At 47.9% G+C, this 23164-nt stretch overlaps 1 protein-coding gene and 1 long non-coding RNA gene across 5 annotated transcripts in view; one reads left to right on the forward strand and one right to left on the reverse strand.

Moving 5' to 3' along the window:
• The window catches only part of usp37 (ubiquitin specific peptidase 37), a 65526-nt gene that overhangs the window by 25319 nt on the left and 17043 nt on the right, over positions 1–23164 (reverse strand). For all 4 annotated transcript variants that reach the window (XM_033024929.1, XM_033024930.1, XM_033024931.1 and 1 more), the window contains exons 4-12: positions 21823–21923; positions 19056–19219; positions 17960–18037; positions 16313–16410; positions 11343–11421; positions 6418–6579; positions 5904–6035; positions 4186–4309; positions 1372–1577 (exon numbers count right to left, since the gene is read on the reverse strand). In XM_033024929.1, coding sequence (XP_032880820.1) covers positions 1372–1577; positions 4186–4309; positions 5904–6035; positions 6418–6579; positions 11343–11421; positions 16313–16410; positions 17960–18037; positions 19056–19219; positions 21823–21923 — 1144 coding nt within the window. The remainder of the gene's footprint in view (positions 1–1371; positions 1578–4185; positions 4310–5903; positions 6036–6417; positions 6580–11342; positions 11422–16312; positions 16411–17959; positions 18038–19055; positions 19220–21822; positions 21924–23164) is intronic.
• On the forward strand, positions 218–17293 carry LOC116975615. The gene is made up of 4 exons (XR_004412676.1): positions 218–228; positions 4374–4384; positions 8852–8858; positions 17270–17293. It is a non-coding gene; the product is annotated as an uncharacterized LOC116975615 (long non-coding RNA).

The following is a 23164-nucleotide window of genomic DNA, read 5'->3' on the forward strand; positions in this document are numbered from 1 at the left end:
ACTCTCTATATACTAGGGGCAATTTACACGGCCCAATTAATATGATACGATAGAACTTTATTAATCTCAGGAGGGAAATTGATCTGCCAACAGTCACAAAAACACAAAATACATGAAACATGAAATTAAAGTGACGAGTGGAAAGGATTGGGGATGTGCAAAGATTGAGCATGGGGGGGGGGGGGGGGGGAAGAATCAGTCTACCCCACGACAGAAGGGGGAGGAGTTGTACAGTTTGATAGCCACAGGGAAGAAGTATCTCCCGTGGCGTTCTGTGCTGCATCTTGGTGGAACCAGTCTGTTGCTGAAGGTGCTCCTCAGGTTGACCATTGTGTGTCACGGAGGGGGTGAGCTGTATTGTCCAGGATGCTCCGCAGTTTGAGGAGCATCCTCCCCTCCAAGACCAACCTCCCATGAATCCAACTCCAACTCCGCCCCCAGCCTTCTCGATGAGTTTGTTGGCCCTATTGGTGTCCGCGGCCTTCACCCTGCTGCCCCGGCTCGCGGCAGCGAAGAGGATGGCACTGGCCACCACCGACCGAAGGAGCGGAGCCTTGTCCTAAAGTGCAGCCGGCTCTGTCCCTCCTGGTACAGGGCCTCAGCGTTCCTGGACCAATCTACAAACCCTGATGTCTTTGCAACAGGGGAGCACCTGGAGGAGACCAAGGTGATGACAGGGAGAATGTGGAAACTCCACACGGACTGAAACCAAGGTCAGGATCGGCGCAGAGTCTGAGGCAGCAGCACTATCAGCTGTGTCGATGTGTCGAGAGTTATCTGCACTGCGGATGCTGCAAAGATCCCCATCATTCCATACGATAATGGTGCCCTGTGTTTTAGTGCAAGAAACATATAAGATTGTTAAGGGCTTGGACACGCTAGAGGCAGGAAACATGATCCCGATGTTGGGGGAGTCCAGAACCAGGGGCCACACAGTTTAAGAATAAGGAGCAAGCCATTTAGAACGGAGACGAGGAAACACTTTTGCTCACAGGTGGGCTTGTGCTCCTTCAATCATGGACGGCTGATGCGGGAAATAAATTGGTCTCAAGAGATGGAGAAACTCAGCGGGTGAGGCAGCATCTATAGAGAAGGAATGTGTGACGTTTCGGGTCGAGACCCTTTTTCAGTGAAAATATATATACATATTTATAAAATATATAAATAAAACATCACACACACACATATATATATATAAATATTATTAAATATATTTTAAAAAATCATATTTTATAGTATATAAATATATATATTATATGTGAATTATACACACACACAGACACACTGCAGCATGTTGTGTGTGTCGTTGATGTCATGCAGCGTGTGTAGTTCCTTGCTCCACTCAATGATCAGATGTGGTGAGCAACGTACGTTTTGCAGTCGATGGTGTGCAGGACCTCGAACTCCACGTTACAGATGATGGGACAGGCGTAGACTTTGGCCGCTCCGTCCTCGTCACCCCCTCGCCCGGCCGGGCCCTCCTCGCCCTCCACTGGCTCGTTCTTCCACGTCTTGTTCAGCTTCTCCATGTCCTCCTTCAGCTGGTCCATGCACTGGCTCAGGAACTCGTGGGCATCCTGCAACCGTCAGTCAGTCGGGGGGGGGGGGGAGAGGGGGGAGGGAGAGGGGAGAGGGGATGGAGGTGGAGAGAGGAGGGTGAGAGAGGGGGTTGAGAGAGAGTATGCAGAGGGGTATCGTGACGAGGATGAGCGAGAGAGAGAGATGGGGGAGAGGGAGAGAGAGGGGGGTGAGAGAGAGGAGGAGAGAGGGGTGAGAGGGAAGAGATAGGGTGAGAGAGGGAGAGATGGGGTGAGAGGGTGGAGAGATGGGGGTGAGAGAGGGAGAGATGGGGTGAGAGAGGGAGAGATGGGGTAGAGAGAGGAGAGATTGGTGTGAGAGTATAGGAGAGGGTGAGAGAGGGAGAGATGGGGTGAGAGAGGGTAAGTGAAGCGATGGGGTGAGAGAGGGAGAGATGGGGTGAGAGAGGGAGAGATGGGGTGATGAGACGAGGGACGAGATGGGGTGAGGATGAGGGACGAGATGGGTGAGAGAGGGTAGAGATGGGGTGAAGAGAGGGAGAGAGAGAGATATGAAACAAGGACAACTAATGGGTGACATTTCAGGCTCGAGAACCCTTCTTGTCGAGACAGGGTTGCCCCCCCGGGTTGAAGAAGGGTCTCGACCCGAAACGTCACCCATTCCTTCTCTCCAGAGACGCTGCCTGTCCCGCTGAGTTACTCCAGCACTTTGTGTTTATCTTTAAACCAACATCTACAGTTCCTTCCTACACAAGGTAACAACATTGCTTGGGGCCGCACGGTGGCGCAGCGGTAGAGTTGCCCCTCGACCTCCAACATTCCAGCGAAAGCAACCCAAAGGTATCCAACCTCTCCCTGTAGCTGCAACTCTCTAATCCAGGTTGCAGTGCTACTGAACCAGCTCCATATTGAAGAGGACCGATGAAAGACTTTTCCCTCCATCTTTGAGGAAGAGAATTCCAAAGTCTCGTGACTCCTTTGAGAGAAAACTACTTAACTTTGAGAGCTCTAACTTAACGGACTCCTTACTTTAAAACAGTGAGCACCATTTTATTCCGGTATCTGCACCTGCAGATGAAATATTAATGTACATTCTTTTGGTTGGTTCCATTTTAAAAGTTTGACCTGAATGGGTTAAGATCTTGAGAAAACTTGATGCAGGATGGCGGCACGGCGGCGCAGCAGTAGAGCTGCTGCCTTACTGCGCCACAGACTCAGGCTCGATCCTGACTACGGGTGCTGTCAGTGTGGAGTTTGCACCTACTCCCTGTGGGTTTTCTCCGGCTGCTCCGGTTTCTCTCTCCTCTCCCCAGGTTTCCTCCCATACTCCAAAGACGTACAGGTTTGACAATAGACAACAGGTGCAGGAGTAGGCCATTCGGCCCTTCGAGCCAGCACCGCCATTCAATGTGATCATGGCTGATCATCCCCAATCAGTACCCCGTTCCTGCCTTCTCCCCATATCCCCTGACTCCGCTATCTTTAAGAGCCCTATCTAGCTCTCTCTTGGAAACATCCAGAGAACCGGCCTCCACCGCCCTCTGAGGCAGAGAATTCCACAGACTCACCACTCTCTGTGAGAAAAAGTGTTTCCTCGTCTCCGTTCTAAATGGCCTACCCCTTATTCTTAAACTGTGTGGCCCCTGGTTCTGGACTCCCCCAGTTTGCAGCTTAGTTGGCTTGGTATAATTGTAAATTGCCCCTTGCGTATAGGATAGTGTGAGTGTGCGGGGTGATCGCGGATTGGCGAGGGCTTGGTGGGCCTGTTTAAACGTTGTATCTGTAAACTACACTCTGTGTCCAACAAGCCCAACACTGGCGATGCACACAACAGCCCCCTCTAATGGCAGGCCGATCTACTGCAGCATCTCCACTGGCCTCAGATTCAAAGTAATCACCACCTTGCATTTTGAAGGATCTGAAGGTTCCCGTCCCAAAAATTGGCCAATCCATGTCCTGCAGACATGCTGCCTGACCCGCTGAGTTACTCCAGCACTCTGTGAAACGTCACCTATCCATGTTCTCCACAGATGCTGCCTGACCCGCTGAGTTACTCCAGCACTCTGTGAAACGTCACCTATCCATGTTCTCCACAGATGCTGCCTGACCCGCTGAGTTACTCCAGCACTCTGTGAAACGTCACCTATCCATGTTCTCCACAGATGCTGCCTGACCCGCTGACTTATGGTGCAGCAGCATCTATGGAGCTAAGGAAATAGGCAACGTTTCGGGCCGAACCTTCTGGAAATAGGCAACCTTTCGGGCCGAAACCCGGAAGGGTTTCGGCCCGAAACGTTGCCTATTTCCTTAGCTCCATAGATGCTGCTGCACCCGCTGAGTTACTCCAGCACTCTGTGAAACATCACCTATCCATGTTCTCCACAGATGCTGCATGCCTGACCCGCTGAGTTACTCCAGCACTCTGTGAAACATCACCTATCCATGTTCTCCACAGATGCTGCATGCCTGACCCGCTGAGTTACTCCAGCACTCTGTGAAACGTCACCTATCCATGTTCTCCACAGATGCTGCCTGACCCGCTGAGTTCTGTGACTCTGTGGTTGCTTGAGCAAGATTACCAATAACAGCAAGCACACCGCTGGTTAACGAGCCCCGCTCTACCGACCCTGACCGCCCTGCTCCTTACATTCTGCACGTATCCGGAGAATCTCTCCGCGGTGGCCGAGATGGCACTCTTCACCTTCTTCAGCAGCTCTTTCTTCACCTCCGGGCTGCAGTTGTCCTTCTTGGCCAGGAGATGGGCGAAGCGCCTGCCAAAGGTCAACACACACGAGGGTCAGAGGTCACACTGGCCCGCAACACTTCCAGTTACAGTTTAGTTTCTTGTCACGTGTAACGAGGCAGTGAAAAGCTTTTTGTTGCGTGTTAACCAGTAGGCGGAAAGACAATACACGATTACAATCGAGCAGTTTACACTCTCCCCACAACAGTGGTGCAACGGGTAGAGTTGCTGCCTCACAACGCCAGAGACCCGGGTTCGATCCTGACTACGGGCGCTGTCTGTACGGAGTTTGCACGTTCTCCCCGTGACCTGCATGGGTTTGCTCCGGGAACTCCAGTTTCCTCCCTCACTCCAAATACAACCAGATTTGTAGGCTAATTGGCTTGGTGAGGATTGTAAATTGTCCCTAGTGTGTGTAGGAGAGTGTTAGTGTGCAGGGATCACTAGTCGGCGTGGACTCGGTGGGCTGAAGAGCCCGTTTCCCTGCTGTATCTCTAGACTAAAACTAAAAAAAATTGGTACATATGACAATAAACTAAGCAAAACAAAAAATATCGCAGCATAATTTAGTTTAATTAGATCTTGACTAATGACTGTTGGGTGGCAGAGCGGTAGATGTTGCTGCCTCACAGCGCCGGCGGTCCGGGTCCGATTCTGACTATGGGTGCTGTCAGCGTGGAGTCTGTACGTTCTCAACGTGACCGCATGGATTTTCGCTGTGATCTTCGGTACGTTAATTGGCTTGGGTTCGTATACTTGTTTCCTGTCTCCGCACTGTATCTCTAAACTAAACTGTTGGTCTTGAACCCTAACAGTTAGTCAGAAGATGTTGAATCTGTGGAATTCCCTGCCTCGGACGGCAGTGGAGGCCAATTCTCTGGATGCTTTCAAGAGCAAGTTAGATAGGGCTCTTATAGATAGCGGAGTCAGGGGATATGGGGAGAAGGTAGGAACGGGGTACTGAATGTGGATGATCAGCCTTGATCACTGTGAATGGCGGTGCTGGCTCGAAGGGCTGAATGGCCTACTCCTGCACCTATTGTCTGTTGTCTATTGTCACAGGTGTCTGTGGAGGCCAAGTCAATGGATATTTTTAAGGCAGAGATAGATAAGATTCTTGATTAGTACAGGTGTCAGGGATTATGGGTAGAAGGCAGGAGAATGGGGTTAGGAGGGAGAGGTAGATCAGCCATGATTGAATGGTGGAGTAGACTTGATGGAGTGAGTATACACAGCCCGAGTCCGCGCCAAGGAGCAATCCTGGTACACTAATGCTATCGTACACACTGGGGATCATTTACATTTTACACCAAGCTGATTAACCTACAAACCTGTTCGTCTTAGGAATGTGGGATGAAACTGGAGAAAATCCATGCAAGTCACAGGGAGAACATACAAACCCCATACGGACTGCGCCGTTAGTCTAGTCAGGATCGAACCTGGCGCTGTGAGGCAGCAACTCTACCGCTGCGCCGTGCCGCCCATTGTTTGGGCAAATCTGTGAACTTTTAACATTTTAATTCATGCTTCAGAAAATACAAATGAATGCAGAGCTTAATGGCATCTTGGTTAGCACGGAGGAGCTGGGCCGAAGAGCTTCATGACTAACTTGAAATACTTACTTCAGCAGCGCATTTGCTGGGATTTTCTTCCAGGGGATACCTTGCTTCAGTAGATCCATGGCCAGAGACTGGAGTGAGAACAGGGACTGCAGGATAGCATTCATGTAGCACGTGTTGCCGAGGTTCGAAAACCTGTCGACCAAAGCAGACAAATCCCATTGATCAGACTCTAGACACCGTGTGTGGACGTGGCGCCGAAGGACGAGAAGTCGAAGCAAAGAAGTCAAAGCCAAATAGCCGAATGGAAACAAAGCCGAAACGACAAATAACCGAGAGCATACGAAGCCGAAACGCCAACGAACCCGAAAGGACAGGACGCCTGAAAGCCAACTAACCGAAAGGCTGTGCCGCCTAAAAGCAAACTCACCGAATGCCTTCTCCCCATAACCCTTGACACCCGTTCTAATCAAGAATTTGTCTCTGTGACAATGACTTCCACTGAAACACCACCCATCCTTTTTCTCCAGAGATGCTGCTTGTGGTGATCCAGGCAGCTGCCCGGCTGGCTGCTTACCCCTGAAGCAGCTGTGGGAGCTGTGTGGGGTGGAGCGGTCTGGGTCTATTCCATCCCGTGTAATCTTGGTTTGGACGAAGCTTCTTCACGGACTGGGGCGTGGGCTGAGGCAGAAAGCCCAGGTTCCTCTTGGCCGAGGGGGCCTGACCCGAGTGTCCAGACCTGCCGATGGAAAACAGATTAAATACGTAGACTCTGCACGGAGAGGAAGACATTTCATTCCCAGTGCCGTGTATCTGTTCATCTTTTCTCAATGACACCTCTTTATTCCTTTCTTATTTCCAACTATCAAGAAGATTCAAGGGCGGCGCGGTGGTTTGCCAAGCAAATTGGTTTGGTAAAATTGTAAATTGTCCCCTAGTGTATCGAATAGTATTAATGTACGGGGGTCGCAGGTCGGCGTGGTCTCAGTGAACCAAAGAGCCTGTTTCCACCAAACTCAAAATTGGTGGAAACAGGCTCTTTGGTTCACTGAGACCACGCCGACCTGCGACCCCCGTACATTAATACTATTCGATACACTAGGGGACAATTTACAATTTTACCAAGCGGTTGGGCGATCGTTTCACCGAACACCTCCGCTCAGTCCGCAATAACCTACCTGAACTCCCGGTGGCTCAGCACTTCAACTGCCCCTCCCATTCCCAATCCGACCTCTCTGTCCTGGGTCTCCTCCATTGCCAGAGTGAGCAACAGCGGAAATTGGAGGAACAGCACCTCATATTCCGTCTGGGGACCTTGCGTCCGGATGGCATTAACATTGAATTCTCCCAATTTTGCTAGCCCTTGCTGTCTCCTCCCCTTCCTTAACCCTCTAGCTGTCTCCTCCCACCCTCCCATCCGCCCGCCCTCGGGCTCCTCCTCCTCCTCCTCCCCTTTTCCTTCCTTCTCCCCCCCCCCACCCCCCATCAGTCTGAAGAAGGGTTTCGGCCCGAAACGTCGCCTATTTCCTTCGCTCCATAGATGCTGCTGCACCCGCTGAGTTTCCCCAGCAATTTTGTGTACCTTCAACTAAAACCAAGATTCTTTTGCTCATTTATTCCTCACTTGTTTAACCAGCTTCAGGTTAAGGGCACCCTTTTGCCGTTAACTAGTCCAGGATATGGATTGCATGTTAAATAAAAGTTTCCACGATGTTTTTTATTGGATTCATCTTATATTTCTGGTCCCCAGTTTGATATCCTAGCCGCTACACAAGTTCATGAGTTATAAGAGCAGTGTTGGGCCATTCGGCCCATCAAGTCTACTCCGCAATTCAATCATGGCTGGTCTATCTCTCCCTCTCAACCCCATTCTCCTGCCTTCTCCCCATAACCCCTGACACCCAAGAATCTGTCCATCTCTGCCTTTAAAATATTCATTGACTTTTCCCCCACAGCCGTCTGTGGCTCTACCATCTCCACACATGACTTCTTCTTGCGTATGACGTGCACAGCCTAAAGTTGAAGGACAACTTGTTCTATTTGATCTTATTTGATTGTGCACAGCGGGTTGATTGCATTCGTCGAAACAGGGCGGACCACGTGAAGGTTGCAATCTCACACCCCTCCACACGCATGCAATGGAGGCAGTGCTAGACCACAGTCACGCAGCATGCAAACAGGCCTTCCAGCCCAACTCGTCCATGTTCTTAGAGAAACATATACAACTCTTAAGGGATTGGATAGGCTAAATGCAAGAAAAATGCTTCAGATGTTGGGGGAGTCCAGAACCAGGGGGTCACAGTTTAAGAATAAGGGGTAGGCCATTTAGGACTGAGATGCGGAAAAACTTGTTCACCCAGAGGGTAGTGAATCTGTGGAATTCTCTGCCACAGAAGGCAGTGGAGGCCAATTCACGAGAGAGTTAAATGTAGCTCTTAGGGCTAAAGGAATCAGGGGATCTGCTTCTGTGGCTGGTGCCAGATTTTTTTTCATAACAGTCCCCGCCATACATCTTTAACTAGGGTTAGCAATGTTTTTCTGTTATGTGTCCCAGATAGAACAATGAAATTCTTACTTGCAGCAGCACAACAGAATAGGTAAACATAGTACACTGCAAACAATGTAATACACGAGAAAAAAGTTTAGTGTGTTTATATATACACACACACGCACATAAACACCACAATGGCCTCCAGGTTCAAGAACCGTTACCATAAACTCCAGGTTCAAGAACAGTTATTTCCCCAACAACCCTCAGGCTCTTGAACGCAACACAATTTTGGGCACCATATCCGAGGAAAGATGTGCTGGCTCTGGAGAGGGTCCAGAGGAGGTTTACAAGAATGATCCCAGGAATGAGTAGATTAACCTATGATGAGCTTTTGTCAGCACTGGGCCTGTACTCGCTGGAGTTCAGAAAAATGAGGGGGGGGGGGGGGGGAACCTCATTGAAACGTACAGAATAAGGAAAGGCCTGGATAGAGTGGATGTGGAGAGGATGTTTCCACTAGTGGGAGAGTCTAGGACCAGAGGTTATAGCCTCAGAATTAAAGGACGTTCCTTTAGGAAGGAGATGAGGAGGAATTTCTTTAGTCAGAGGGTGGTGAATCTGCGGAATTCTTTGCCACAGACGGCTGTGGAGGTCAAGTCAGTGAATATTTTTGTGACAGAGATACATAGATTCTTAATTAGTGCAGGTGTCAGAGGTTATGGGGAGAAGGCAGGAGAAAGGCTAGGAGGGAGAGATAGATCAGTCATGATTGAATGGTGGAGTAGCCTTGATGGGGCGAATGGCCTAATTCTTCTCCTATCATTTCTGACCTGGTGGCAACACTAACGTCAGCAACTGTGACCTTCTATGGACTGTGTTTTTATGAGTCTGTCCCACTTAGGCGACTGCCAGGGACTAGTTTTAATGGAATTCACCTACGATAACCCCAACGTCAACGTACAACAGCATAAATTGTCGCCACTGTCGCCAAATGTTGAAAATTTTGCGGCAGTCGCCCCAAAAAATGGCCTAAGTGGGACAGGCCCATTAGTTGCACTACAGACTTCGGTTTTTGCACTATTACGCTTACCTAGGATTATGCTTATTAATTTACAGTATTTTAATGATTATATGATTTAGCTGTGCGTTATTGCATTTCTGGCCTGTAACGCAGCAGCAAGCAAGAATTTCATTGTTTCATTGTCATAACATATGACAATTAAACACTCTCAATTCTCTAAGGGACAATTTAAATGCAGATTAACGTTTATTTATCGGTTTCCGTGGTTGCGTTGTTGATATCACCTCTCAAATTTTGCGATTTCAGATTAAACTTCAATGGAGATAGGATTTGGACTAATACCATTAGAAAATAGACAATAGGTGCAGGAGGAGGCCATTTGGCCCTTCGAGCCAGCACCGCCATTCAATGTGATCATGGCTGATCATCCACAATCAGTATCCCGTTCCTGCCTTCTCCCCATATCCCCCGACTCCACTATCTTTAAGAGCCCTATCTAACTCTCTCTTGAAAGCATCCAGAGAACCGGCCTCCACCGCCCTCTGAGGCAGAGAATTGCACAGACTCACAACTAACTCTCTGTGAGAAAAAGTGTTTCCTTGTCTCCGTTCTAAACGGCTTACCCCTTATTCTTAAACTGTAGCCCATGGTTCCGGACCATGGTCACCACATTGCTGTAGAAAGTGATGGTCACAAACACGAGCGGGGAAAACAGCCTGGGAGGCTGTCGGTGGAGCACCAGACATTTCAGGGGCAGCAAGGCGGCAGAGTTGCTGCCTCACGGCGCCAGAAACCCGGGTTCCATCCCGACTAGGGACCCTGTCTGTACGGAGTTTGCACGTTCTCCCCACAAGTTCTCACTGGGTGCTCCGGTTTCCTCCCACATTCCAAAGACACACAGGTTTGTAGGTTAATTGGTTTTGGTAAAGGTTGTACATTGTCCCGACTGCGCAGGACCGTGTTGGTGTACGGTGTATGGGGATCGCTAGTCGGCACAGATTCGGTGTTTCCAATGCTTCTGCCCTGAATCTCGAAACTAAACTAAAAAAATCCAACACAGACATTATACATTTTGCCCACCACACACTTTCTGGCCAGGATCTTGTATAAACTAGCATTTACAGGTTATTCATCGACAACAGCTTCAGATAAAACACATTTAGCATCCAGAAAACTAGCGATGCAGTTTTACCCATGGAAAGAAGATTAATGAGCAGGAAAGATTTACGAGGATGTTGCCAGGAACTCGAGGGTCTGAGCTATAAGGAGGGAGAGGTTGAGCAGGCAAGGACTTTCTCCTTGGAGCGCAGGAGGCCTCAATGAGGGGTGATCTTGCCAAGCTATGTAAGGTCATGAGAGGAATAGATAGGGTGAATTCACAGTCTTATTACCAGAGTAAAAGAATCAAGAACCCAAGGGCATAGGTTGAAGGTGAGAGGGAGGGGGGGGGGGGGGGGGAGAAGAAAGATTTAATAGGAACGCAAGGGGCAATTTTATTTTTTTGGTGGCTATATGGAATGAGCTGCTGGAAAAGTTAGTTGAGGCAGGTACTATCACAACATTTAAATAACATTTGGATAGGTACATGGATAGGGTATGTTTGGGGGGGATATGGGCCAAACGCAGGCAGGTGAGACTAGTGTAGATGGGACACATGGGACGGCGTGGGCGAGATGGGCCGAAGAGCCAGATTCCACACTGTATGACTCTATGACCATGGCTACAGCCTCTTCGCTAAACCCAGTGGCAACAGAGCAAAGCGGAAAATGGGAAATGCAGATGGGACGCAAGTGGCAGAACTTCGCACCTAGGCTGGAGAAACTCAGCGGGTGAGGCAGCGTCTATAGAGCGAAGGAAATAGGCAACGTTTTGTCCCGAAACGTTGCCTATTTCCTTCGCTCCGTAGACGCTGTCTCACCTACTGAGTTTCTCCAGCATTTTTGTCTACCTTTGATTTTCCAGCATCTGCAGTTCCTTCTTAAAGACTCACCTGTCCAAAAAGGAGTTCCCTGGGGAATAATCCTTGGAAGATGATCTGGTTCCATAAAAGGACTGGAGTGGCATCACACCTGCAAAGAGTAGGAGAAGTGTTAAAGTGCAGAGTTTGGCTCTTCACCTCCAACACGGACTACAGCTTTAGAATCTGAAGAATGGCAAACCATTATGAGGAGACAATAGGTGTTCTCAACATCTCCCCCCCAACCAACCCAAACCCCACTCCAGTCATCTTTAGACAATGGACAATAGGTGCAGGCGTAGGCCATTCGGCCCTTCGAGCCAGCACCGCCATTCAATGTGATCATGGCTGATCATACACAATCAGTACCCCATTCCTGCCTTTTCCCCATATCCCCTGACTCTGCTATCTTTAAATGCCCTATCTATCTCTCTCTTGGAAGTATCCAGAGAACCAGCCTCCACTGCTATCGGAGGCAGAGAATTCCACAGACTTACCACTCTCTGGGTGAAAAAGTGTTTCCTCGTCTCCGTTCTAAATGGCTTACTCCTTATTCTTAAACTGTGGCCCCTGGTTCTGGACTCCCCCAACATTCGGAACATGTTTCCTGCCTCTAGCGTGTCCAAGCCCTTAATAATCTTATATGTTTCAATAAGATCCCTAATGCGGCTTTTACACGGGGCGACTTGACGCAAGAGTTAACCAGAGTTCAACATCGTGGGAACCTCGTGCGATAACAGTACGGCATTCGTGGACCACCGTGGACCACCGTAGCGCTAACGGCAGGTCATCGTGTAACTTGGTCACTCGGGAGAAAATTCAAGAAAGTTTGAATTTCTCCAAGAGTGACTTGTACACTTGTGGTTGAGTATTGCAACATTATATGAACGTAGTGGCCAGTGCGATATCCGTGCGATATCCGTAATAACTCTTGCGGGTACCGTGGGAACTCCTGCGAACGGTGAACCCGGAAGCTGGACAGAGGGGACAGAAGGTGATTAAAAATTATCTTCAGTGGGATTGAATTTAAAAAATAAATAAAAATAAAGATTTACATCCGCATATGGACATCAACTTATTCATGAGTTATGTTAATGAGATTCAAGAAAATAACTATAATCTTTAAAAGGGACTTTAAAAGGGACTTTACTGAAAGGTTACGCATTTTTATGGTCCGTGAGATATTTTTCACATGTACTTCTTTGAGAGATACAGGTCGGAGTCCTCGGGTCCAGGGGTCCGGAACGCTACCAATCAATGTTGTACAGAGACCCGTGTAAGGAGTGAACTGCACATGCTGGTTTAAACCGAAGACAGACACAAAAAGCTGGAGTAACTCAGCGAGTCAAGCAGCATCTCTGGAGAAAAAAAGCTGATGTTTCGGGACGAGACACATCTTCAGACTCAATTCCGATTAGGATGTCTGAAGAAGGGCTCCGATTCGAATCGTCACCTATTCTTTTTCTCCAGAGATGATGCCTGACCCGCTGACTTACTCCAGCTTTTTATGCTTTTCTTCCCAGATCTGACTTACCTGCTGAGTTACACCAACATTTTGTGTCCTTCTGTGCATATTAACCAGCATTAACCAGCGTCTGCAGTTCCTTTAGACATTACATAACTTCAGATTTTAGAGATATAGCGCGTGGGAACTCCTGCGAACGGTAAACCCGGAAGCTGGACAGAGGGGACAGAGGGTGACTAAAAAAGGTGGTCTCAAAAGGACACATGGGAACATGTGTCCTTCGAGGACGTCCCACCTAATTGTCATTGTTGGATAATCTTTTTAACAGGAACACTTGCAGAGATGGCTCCCAGAAAATCTCAAAGGAAGGGGGTAAAGCGGGTCAGAGATGTTTTTGCCATGCAGGAGAATGAGGAGGAGACGCAGCAAGAGAGACAGGTGGAGAGGCAACAGGAGATGCCACAGATAACACTGCCTGTGGGCTCCTTGGAGCAGGGAGAGGGTGAGCAAGGTGCAATTCAGATTGCCTCCCCAGTAGCCGTTGTAGGAATAGCCTCTACAGACGTAAAGGGAAGATGGCAGAAGGTAAAGTCATATAACTTCACCAGGGAACAAGAGGGGGAACTTGTAGAATGGTTCCAATTTAACGAGATTCTGTACGATAAATCCAGAGAGGATTATAGAAACAGGGAGAGAAAAAGGAACCTGCTGGAGACGAAGGCTGCCGAGTTTCCCGAGTGCTCATGTGAGTTTATATAACGATATATAAGTTCATCAAGAGGAGAACCATTTAATGTTATCCAAGATTTAAAAACATACATTGCTATTGATGTAAAAGTGCTGTGTTTGCAGTTAACTTAAACTTCTCTTATAAGTCTGTCTGTCTGCCCTGCAGCTGCAAAGTAAAAAAGTCGCAGTATTAAGAATCGCCTGAGGCCAAGTAGCGGAGGGTGATTGCTATGCGCAACCCTGGTTCCAGTGCTTTTCTCATTACAGTGTCAGTCTTCTTCAGCAGAGGTCCCAAATTATTCTTTAACTCATTAAAGAGCTCGGGTGAAATTCTGACAAAGTTTTTGAATGCACTTGTATCCTCTTCGCACAGCACATTAAGCAGTTGCTCATATTGTCCAAATTGAGCTCTCCGTTGAAAGATGGGCTTCACCCAGTGAGACTTCCTCTTAATTCTCTTTTTAATTAATCTCTCCCTTCTGCCTTCAAGCAAGCGTTTTCGATGCACATAGTGGGCAGCTGCATGCAGCGCGTCAATGAAAAAAAACAACATCCTGTACTCGAAATTATTTCGTAAAGGCATGTCTCCAAATGAGCCGATTCAACCAAGGGAGGATATATATAGTGTGTGAAAAAAAAAGTTACATCATTTGTGTCACGTGTAGTTCACGATGTTCATTCAAGATTTAACGCGACAGCTCGGGAAACGGCCAAGTCACTCGCACGAATAACATAAATGCCGAGTACCGTGGGAACTCTTTATCTACTGCCGTTATATCGTGCGAGACTCGTGCTGGACCACGACCTCTTCACTCTGGTGACATCTTGCGTCAACTCGCCCCGTGAAAAGGCCCTTTTATCATCCTAGATTCCAGAGTGTACAAGCCCAGCCACTCCATTCTCTCAGCATATGACAGTCCCGCCATCCCGGGAAATAAGCTTGTAAACCTACGCTGCACTCGCTCAATAGCAAGAATGTCCATCAAATTTGGAGACCAAAACTGCACACAATACTCCAGGTGTGGTCTCACTAGGGTCCTGTACAACTGCAGAAGGACCTCTTTGCTCCTATACTCAACTCCTCTTGTTATGAAGGCCAACATGCCATTCGCTTTCTGCACTGCCTGCTGGACCTGCAGCTGAGAAGGTTATTGGCTGCAACCTTCCCTTCATTGATGAACTGTACACTGCAAGGGCCAGGAAGCGAGCGGGTAAGATCATCTCTGACCCCTCTCACCCTGGCCACAAACTCTTTGAATCACTTCCCTCTGGAAGGCGACTCCGGACTGTCAAAGCCGCCACAGCCAGACATAAAAACAGCTTTTTTCCCCAACGAGAAGTAGCTCTACTCAATAACCAAAAATCTGTAGCCTCCTTTTGCTCTGGTATTTTATTTAATTCACATGTTTAATCAGTAACGTTTTATTATTAATGTTTAATGTTTTATTCTTAATTGTTTACTGTATGTCATGTTGTCACTTGCGAGTGGAGCACCATGGCAAATTCCTTGTATGTGAATACTTGGCTAATAAACTCATTCATTCATTCATCTTTAGTGGTGAATCTGTGGAACTCATTGCCACAGAAGGCTGCGGAGGCCAAGTCAATGGATATTTTTATGGCAGAGATAGATTCTTGATTAGTACGGGTGCCAGGGGTCGTGGGGAGAAGGCAGGAGAATGGGGTTAGGAGGGCAAGATACATCTGCCATGATTGAATGGCAGAGTAGACTTGAAGGGCTGAATGGCTTAATTCTGCTCCTATCACTTATGATCAGTACAGTATCTATTTGAACAGAGAAACGAACAATGTTGGTAATGTTCAGCTGGTCAGGCAGCATCTGTAGAGAACGAGTCAACGTTTAAAGTCAATGGAGGCACATGCTTGTATCTTTCGTCTTCCCCATCCAACTTCTTCTTCTTGCGTGTGGCGTGCACAGCCTAAAGTTGTAGGACAACTTGTTCTATTTGATCTTATTTGATTGTGCACGCCGGGTTGATTGCATTCGTCGAAACAGAGCGGACCACGTGAGGGTTGCAATCTCCCAACCCCCCCACCCCCCAACCCCCCAACCAACAAGGGGCCATTGTGGACTCCACCCTCCCCGAGGCCATCCGTTGCCAGCTCCGATTTGATCTAGCTTGTTCCCGACTCCAGTTTCCACCCCACCCCACCTCTATCGAAGGGTTCCGACCCAAAACGTCACCTATTCCTTTTCTCCAGAGATGCTGCCTGACCCGCTGAGTTACATTTGGCCATCTCTCTACACCTATCCAATCTATGTACCTGTATAAATGTTTCATAAACGTTGTGATAGTATCTGCTTTTTTACTTTTATTTTTCCTGAGTTAGCCCTAAAGGGCCTGTCCCACTTATGCGATTTTTTTGGACGACTTGCTGTCAGTCACAGCAGGTCGCTGAAAATCCAGCGGCGACCAGAAAACGGTACGACTCTTTGGGCGACATGTCGCGGGGTAACGCCTGTTTGGTCGTGAGTAGCCGCCCAAAGAGTCATACCTTTTTCTGGCCGCCGCTGGATTTTCAACACGTTGAAAATTTTCGGCAACGTGCTGCAACTATGACGGTTGCCAGCAAGTCGACGGAAATAATCGCGTAAGTGGGACAGGACTTACTTCTTGAGCAATAAGCAGCAGCGGGAACAAATTGAATTTTTCTCAGTAATGTAGGATTTCTCAGAACCACAGGAATCTTGCTCACTCACCCTTAGAAATGATAGGAATGGGACAGCTCACAATGAAGATGTCATGGACCAATTTCAAGATGTGTTTGTAAAGAAGAAGTAACCTACCAGAATTCCTGTTCTCCTCAGCCTGCTTCAGGCTGACTTGCTTGTCACGGCAGCTGCTCAGGAATTTACGAGCAGAATCGCCTGTGGCCTTGTTATTGCTAGAACAATAGAAGATTTAGGTCTGTAAAAAAATCCATGTTTAATATACCCACGTTAGTCCTTCCTAATCACCCAAAGCATTTACTCCTTGGACACTGCTTACTGCCAACCGTCGACCACCTTTTGAGTTCAGAAGCGATCGGAGCAGGATTAGGCCATTCAGCCCATGAAGTCTACTCCGCCATTCAATCATGGCTGATCTATCTTTCCCTCTCAATCCCATTCTCCCGTCTTCTCCCCATAACCCCCGACACCCGTACTAATCAAGAATCTATCTATCTCTGCCTTAAATGTATCCATTGACTTGTGGCCTCCACAGCCGTCTGTGGCAAAGAATTCCACAGATTCACCACTCTCTGACTAACAAAATTCCTCCTTATCTCTTTCCTAAAGGAACATCCTTTAATTCTGAGGCTGTGCCCTCTGGTTCTTGACTCTCCCACTAGAGGAAACATCCTCTCCACATCCACTCTATCTGGGCCTTTCACTATTCTGTAAGTTTCAATGAGGTCCCCCCCCTCATTCTTCTAAACTCCAGCGAGTACAGGACCAGTGCCGTCAAACGCTCATCATATGTTAACCCACTAATTCCTGGGATCATTCTTGTAAACCTACTCTGGACCCTCTCCAGAGCCAGCATATCCTTCCTCAGATGTGGGGCCCAAAACTGCTCACAATACTCCAAATGTGGCCTGACCAGCGCCTTATAGAGCCTCAGCATTACATCCCTGTGTTTGTGTTCCAGTCCTCTCTCGACTCACTTCCTTTCCCTCTAGCTCTTTACCAGCCAGTCTAAAACACTCAATGCATTTGGCTCGAACTTAGTACCATTCCAGTCTCGTTAGTTTTAGTTAGAAGTACAGCGTGGAATCAAACCCTTCGGCCGACCAATGATCCTCTATAGTAGCTCTATCCTACACAATTTACAGAGGGCCAATTAACATAAAAAACCTGCACAGTTTTGGAAAGTGGAAGGAAGCTGGGGCACCCGGGGAAAACCCAAGCAGTCACAGGGAGAACGTACAAACTCTGCACAGACAGCACCCATAGTCAGGATCAAACCCAGATCGCTGGCGCTGCAAGGCAGCAACTCTACCTGATTACGGGCGCTGTCTGTACGGAGTTTGTACGTTCTCCCTGTGACCTGCGTGGGTTTTCTCCGGCTGCTCCGGTTTCTTCCCACACCCCAAAGACGTGCAGGTTTGTAGGTTAATTTGGCTTCGGTAAAATTGTAAATTGTCCCAAGTGCTAGTGTGCGGGGATCGCTGGTCAGCTCAGACTCGGTGGGCCGAAAGGCCCTGTTTCTGTGCTGTATCTCTAAATTATACTGGGTAAAAGACTCAGTGCATCCACCCTATTCCTTCCATGTCCATGTACCTCCAGAGTTTCCGCTGATACTAACCGGAAGAACGGTCTGAAGAAGGGTCTCGACCCGAAACATCACCTATTCCTTTGCTCCATAGATGCTGCCTCACCCGCTGAGTTTCTCCAGCATTTTTGTCTACCTTCGATTTTTCCAGCGTCTGCAGTTCTTTGTTCAACACTAACCTGGAAGAATCGTTCTCTTTGGGATAATCTTCAGTCAGCTCCAGGTCTGGGGAAAGCATCCTCTTTCTCTTCTCACTACTTTAATAACAATAGTGACAGGATAAATAAACCAGAGATGTTAATGACGATGGCACATACACATATTTCGCTTGGGCAGTTTACACCCCAGTGGTAAAGTCCGATCGCATATTGGAGGAGCAGCACCTCATATTTCACTTGGGTAGTTAACACCCCAGCGGTATGAACATTGACTTCTCCAATTTCAGGTAGTCCTTGCTTTCTCCCTCCTTCCCCTCCCCTTCCCAGCTCCCCCACAGCCTCCACCTCCTCCTTTCTTCTTCCCGCACCCATCAGTCTGAAGAAGGGTCTCGAACCGCAAAATCACCTATTCCTTCGCTCCATAGATGCTGCCTCACCCTCTGAGTTTCTTCAGCACTTTTGTCTACCTATGATACATACACACAACATTTGGAGGCGAATCATAAATTAAAAAATATAATTAACTGCGAATGGCTTGAGAACAGTGGGCCATTCCTGAATGGCCCGTCTCTGATCAAGAAGTTGTCGCCTTGTTCCAGGCTTCTCAAACTGAAGATGTTTCTCCCAACCTGATCCAATAACCTTCAAGCTCACAACCCCTAATCTATGTTCTGGAGTTCCGATAACATTCTGCTGATTCTCCGTCAAATGCTCAGAAGGAAGATGCCAGGAACTACATACAGCAAATCGCCAGCTTGCATAAGAGTCTTGATTTTAGAAGCTGCTGCATTGGGCAAATGTTACATGTCAGGATTCATATGCAAGTTTACCATTGCTTTCAAGAGAGAGCTCGATAGGGCTCTTAAAAATAGCGGAATCAGGGGATATGGGGAGAAGGCAGGAACGGGGTACTGATTGGTGATGATCAGCCATGATCACATTGAATGGCGGTGCTGGCTTGAAGGGCCGAATGGTCTACTCCTGCACCTATTGTCTATTGTCCGCTGTGTGTGTAGGATAACGTTAATGTGCAGGAATCGCTGGTCAGTGCAGACTCAGTGGGCCGAAGGGCCCCTTCTCCACACCGTATCTCTAAACTAAACAAAAAACTGCTGACCGGTTCTCCGACTTGATTGCTCTGGGCAGCGCGTGAGAAGCGGTCCCCATCCTGCTGCCTGGGGCGCTGCTTGCTTGTAGAGCTCGAGAGCCATGTTGAAGACTTGATCGACCGGGAGTGCTGGTGGTTTTCCGGTTTGGAGTCTCATCCCGTCGACACGGTGTCTGGAAGAATCATTGTGAACCACAAACATGAGTTTCGAGGAAGAAAGCACAATCGACAAATGCAGGAACAATCATGCAGGAACAACACCGTGAATAAAGGCCATGAGGCACAACTTGCCCGTGCTGACCAACATACCCCATCTACATAAATTCATAAGTTCCAAGAGCAGGGTTAGGCCATTCAGCCCATCATGTCTATCCGCCATTCAATCATGGTTGATCTATCTCTCCCACTTAACCCCATTCTCCTGCCTTCCCCTCGTAACCCTTGACACCCATGCTAATCAAAAATCTGTCCATCTCTGCCTTAAATATATATTTGGCTTGGCCTCCACAGCCGTTTATGGCAATTAATTCCAGATTCATTACCCTCCGACTAAAGAAATTCCTCATCTCCGGCCTAAAGGAACGTCCTTTCATTCTGAGGCAGTGTCCTCTGGTCCTAAACTCCCACTAGCGGAAACATCCTCTCCACATCCACTCTATCCAGGCCAACGACACTACGCTCCACCTGCCTGCATTTGGCCCATATCCCTATCCCATCCATGTAGCCGTCCAAATGTTTTTTAAACGCTGTGATAGTACCTGCCTCAACTAACGCCTTCAGCAGTTCGTTCCATTTACCTTCAACCCATTGTGTAAAAACATTGCCCCTCAGGTCCCCGCGCCATAAATCCATGTCGTCTGGTACTTGATTCCCCCATCCTGGGTAAAAGACTGCGCATTTACCTTATCTATTCCTCTCATGATTTTACACACCTCTACAAGATCATGCCTCAGCCTTCTACGCTCCAAGTAAAAAAGTCCTAGCCTGAATCAATCATCAAATGAGGAGGATCTCTCAGGGACCAAATGACCTGCTCCACAATAGGATCCCGACCTGAAACGTCACCTATCCATGTTCTCCACAGATGCTGCTTGACCCGCTGAGTTACTCCAGCACTTTGTGCCTTTTAAAATGTAAACCATCATCTGCAGTTCCTCGTTTCATTTCAAGCATCTCTAAGGGGCGAATAGTAGATTCCAGTATTCACAAGTTTTCATCTCACAGAACAGTAAGAGTACAAAAACGGGCCCTTCGGCCCACAATATCTCTGCTGAACATATTGCCTCTATTAGAGGGTTTCGGCCGTAAGGAGAAGTGGGGTGCACTTGGACTGTATACATTGGAGCAAAGATTGAGGGGAGACAGCAGGAGTATATAAAAAACATAACAGGCATTGATAGGGCTGACAGTCTGAACCTTTCCCAGAGTAGAAATGTCCAACACTAGAGAACACAGCTAGAAAGTGCGAGGGGAAAAGTTTAATGGAGATGTGCGGGGCAAGGTTTCAGAGTGATGTGGGCCTGGAACGTATTGTCAGGGGGAGTCTTCTTCTTATCGAATCCACAGGGGTCAAGGAGTGAGCGTTCACGTCGCGGCCCCATTTCCATCCATCTTTCCACCACCACCCACAAGGAGCGACAAGACAGACACCATTGTGCAGATGCCGAGAAGTGTGTCCAGCTCTGGCTGAACAACTTCTAATCTTATGTGTGGACTCGATAAGAAGATCGAGTCTTCTCGGCATCTGCATACAATGGCGTCTTGCGCTGCTTGGCGAAAGATTGGTGGAAACAGGGCCGCGACGTGAATGCTCTTTCCTTGACCCACTCATGGGTAGTGGTGGAGACAGATACGATAGTGGCGTTTAAGAGGGTTTGAAATAGACACCTGGGAATGCTGGGCATAGAGAGATGTGGATCATGTACGAGCATATGTTCCAAAGTTCTCCACTTGGTAAACGTTTTTACCAATTCTACAGTTCTCCCCTTGGTTTCCCTAGCCTTACCATGCAACACCCTGCCCAAGGTTATTTGTGGCTGAACCCGGCCTCCAGCTTCTCTCCCCTTCAGTCTGAAGGTTCCAACCCGAAATGTCACCCATCCTTTTTCTCCGGAGATGATGCCTGACCCACTGAGTTATTCCAGTACTTTGTATCTATCTTTGGCATAAACCAGCATCTGCTGTTCTTTATTTCTACGGGAGATCAGTTCATAAGTGATAGGAGCAGAATACACCCCATCATGTTTGCTCCGCAATTCAATCATGGCACATCTCTCCCTCCTAAGCCCATTCACCTGCCTTCTCCCCATAACCCCTGACACTCCCTTAAGTTGCTATAATGTTCAACACTAATAATGTGGGCCAACAAGCCCATTCAATGGACAATAGGTGCAGGAGTAGGCCATTCGGCCCGTCGAGCCAGCACCACCATTCAATATGATCATGGCTGATCATCCCCAATCAGTACCCTGTTTCTGCCTTCTCCCCATATCCCCTGACTCCACTATCTTCAAGAGCTCTCTTGAAAGTATCCAGAGAACCAGACTCCGCCGGCCCTCTGAGGCAGAGAATTCCACAGGCTCACAACTCTGTGCGAAAGAGTGTTTCCTCATCTCCGTTCTAAACCCCTTACCCCCTATTCCTGTGCTGCAATGTTCCATGTTTAATGTAAGACCAATGTAAGTGGTAAAGAACGGAGTTATAAAGCACCCACTGCCTTGGATTGAGAGGCTGGAAGAACACCTGAAAGTCACGCCATCAGGCAACAGTCACCCACCTGATTCTCTATATTAGACAGCTGACGGTGAGATTCTTTTGACATCACCCGGTTTCCTAACTTTGGCCCAAAGTTGCTGGATCCTTGATGAGTCTTTACTCCTGAAAAGGAGTTGTGTACATCAGACAGAACTCAAACATTGTAATAACAGTTGCACGGAATAATATAACTCACTGGAACAAAGTTGGACACCAAGGTGGGAACCACACTGTCTGCAATGGGATAACAATCTAGCTCATTCCTCATCCAGATGGATTGTAACCAATCTTCCTGTCCGTGAAAACGATAACAGATGCATGAATCATTGCAGGTAGACAAAACTGCTGGAGAAACTCAGCGGGTGAGGCAGCATCTATGGAGCGAAGGAATACGTGACGTTTTGGGTCGAGACCCTTCTTCAGTCTGAAGAAGGGTCTCGACCCGAAACGTCACCCTATAGATGCTGCCTCACCCACTGAGTTTCTCCAGCATTTTTGTCGACCTTCGATTTTTCCAGCATCTTAAACATGAATCATTGCAAAACAGTTTATTGCCACTGGGCTGACAAATAGCTAAACTTTTATGCCAATATTTTTAAAAGGGAGATACAACATATCTCCAAGATCCGGAAAACAAGTTGGAATAAAGTAATTAAAACTGTACTAAGTAGAAGACACCTCAAAGTCTAAACTATCACAACAAATACCATATATAAATTTCAAAAGGGAAACCTTTATTAATCTTGCTGATTGAACATTTTTTTTTTTTTTAAAGAGTTTCAGAGCTGACAGGGACAAAGTAATTTACCTCCATTTCCAAAAGATATTTAAAGGTTTCAAAGGTCAGGTTCGGGGGAGTTCCCCCCGCCACGGGTATCATGTAATCCCGTGCTACCTGCTCCATGGTCGGATAGTCGGCGACTAAACCGTCTCCCCCCACCTGGTGAGGAGGGGGCTGTGGACCACCAGCGGTCCCGGCAACACCACCCACCCACCCCCCCAGATTTAACCATGGGTGTGGTGGGGGGGGAAGAGATAGGATTCACTGGGCACTCAGAGCCCCGGCAGGTGCAATTTAGGAATTTAGGAGGATGAGAGGATATCTTATTGAGACATATAAGATCATTAAGGGTCTGGACACGCTAGAGGCAGGAAACATGGTCCCGATGTTGGGGGAGGCCAGAACCGGGGGCCACAGTTTAAGAATAAGGGGTAAGTCGTTTAGAACTGAGACGAGGAAACACTTTTTCCCCCCACAGAGAGTGGTGAGTCTGTGGAATTCTCTGCCTCAGAAGGCAGTGGAGACCAATTATCTATATGCTGTCAAAAGAGAGCTAGATAGGGCTCTTGAAGATAGCGGAGAC

The sequence above is a fragment of the Amblyraja radiata genome, chromosome 7 (assembly GCF_010909765.2).
Source record: "Amblyraja radiata isolate CabotCenter1 chromosome 7, sAmbRad1.1.pri, whole genome shotgun sequence".
Taxonomy (NCBI): domain Eukaryota; kingdom Metazoa; phylum Chordata; class Chondrichthyes; order Rajiformes; family Rajidae; genus Amblyraja; species Amblyraja radiata.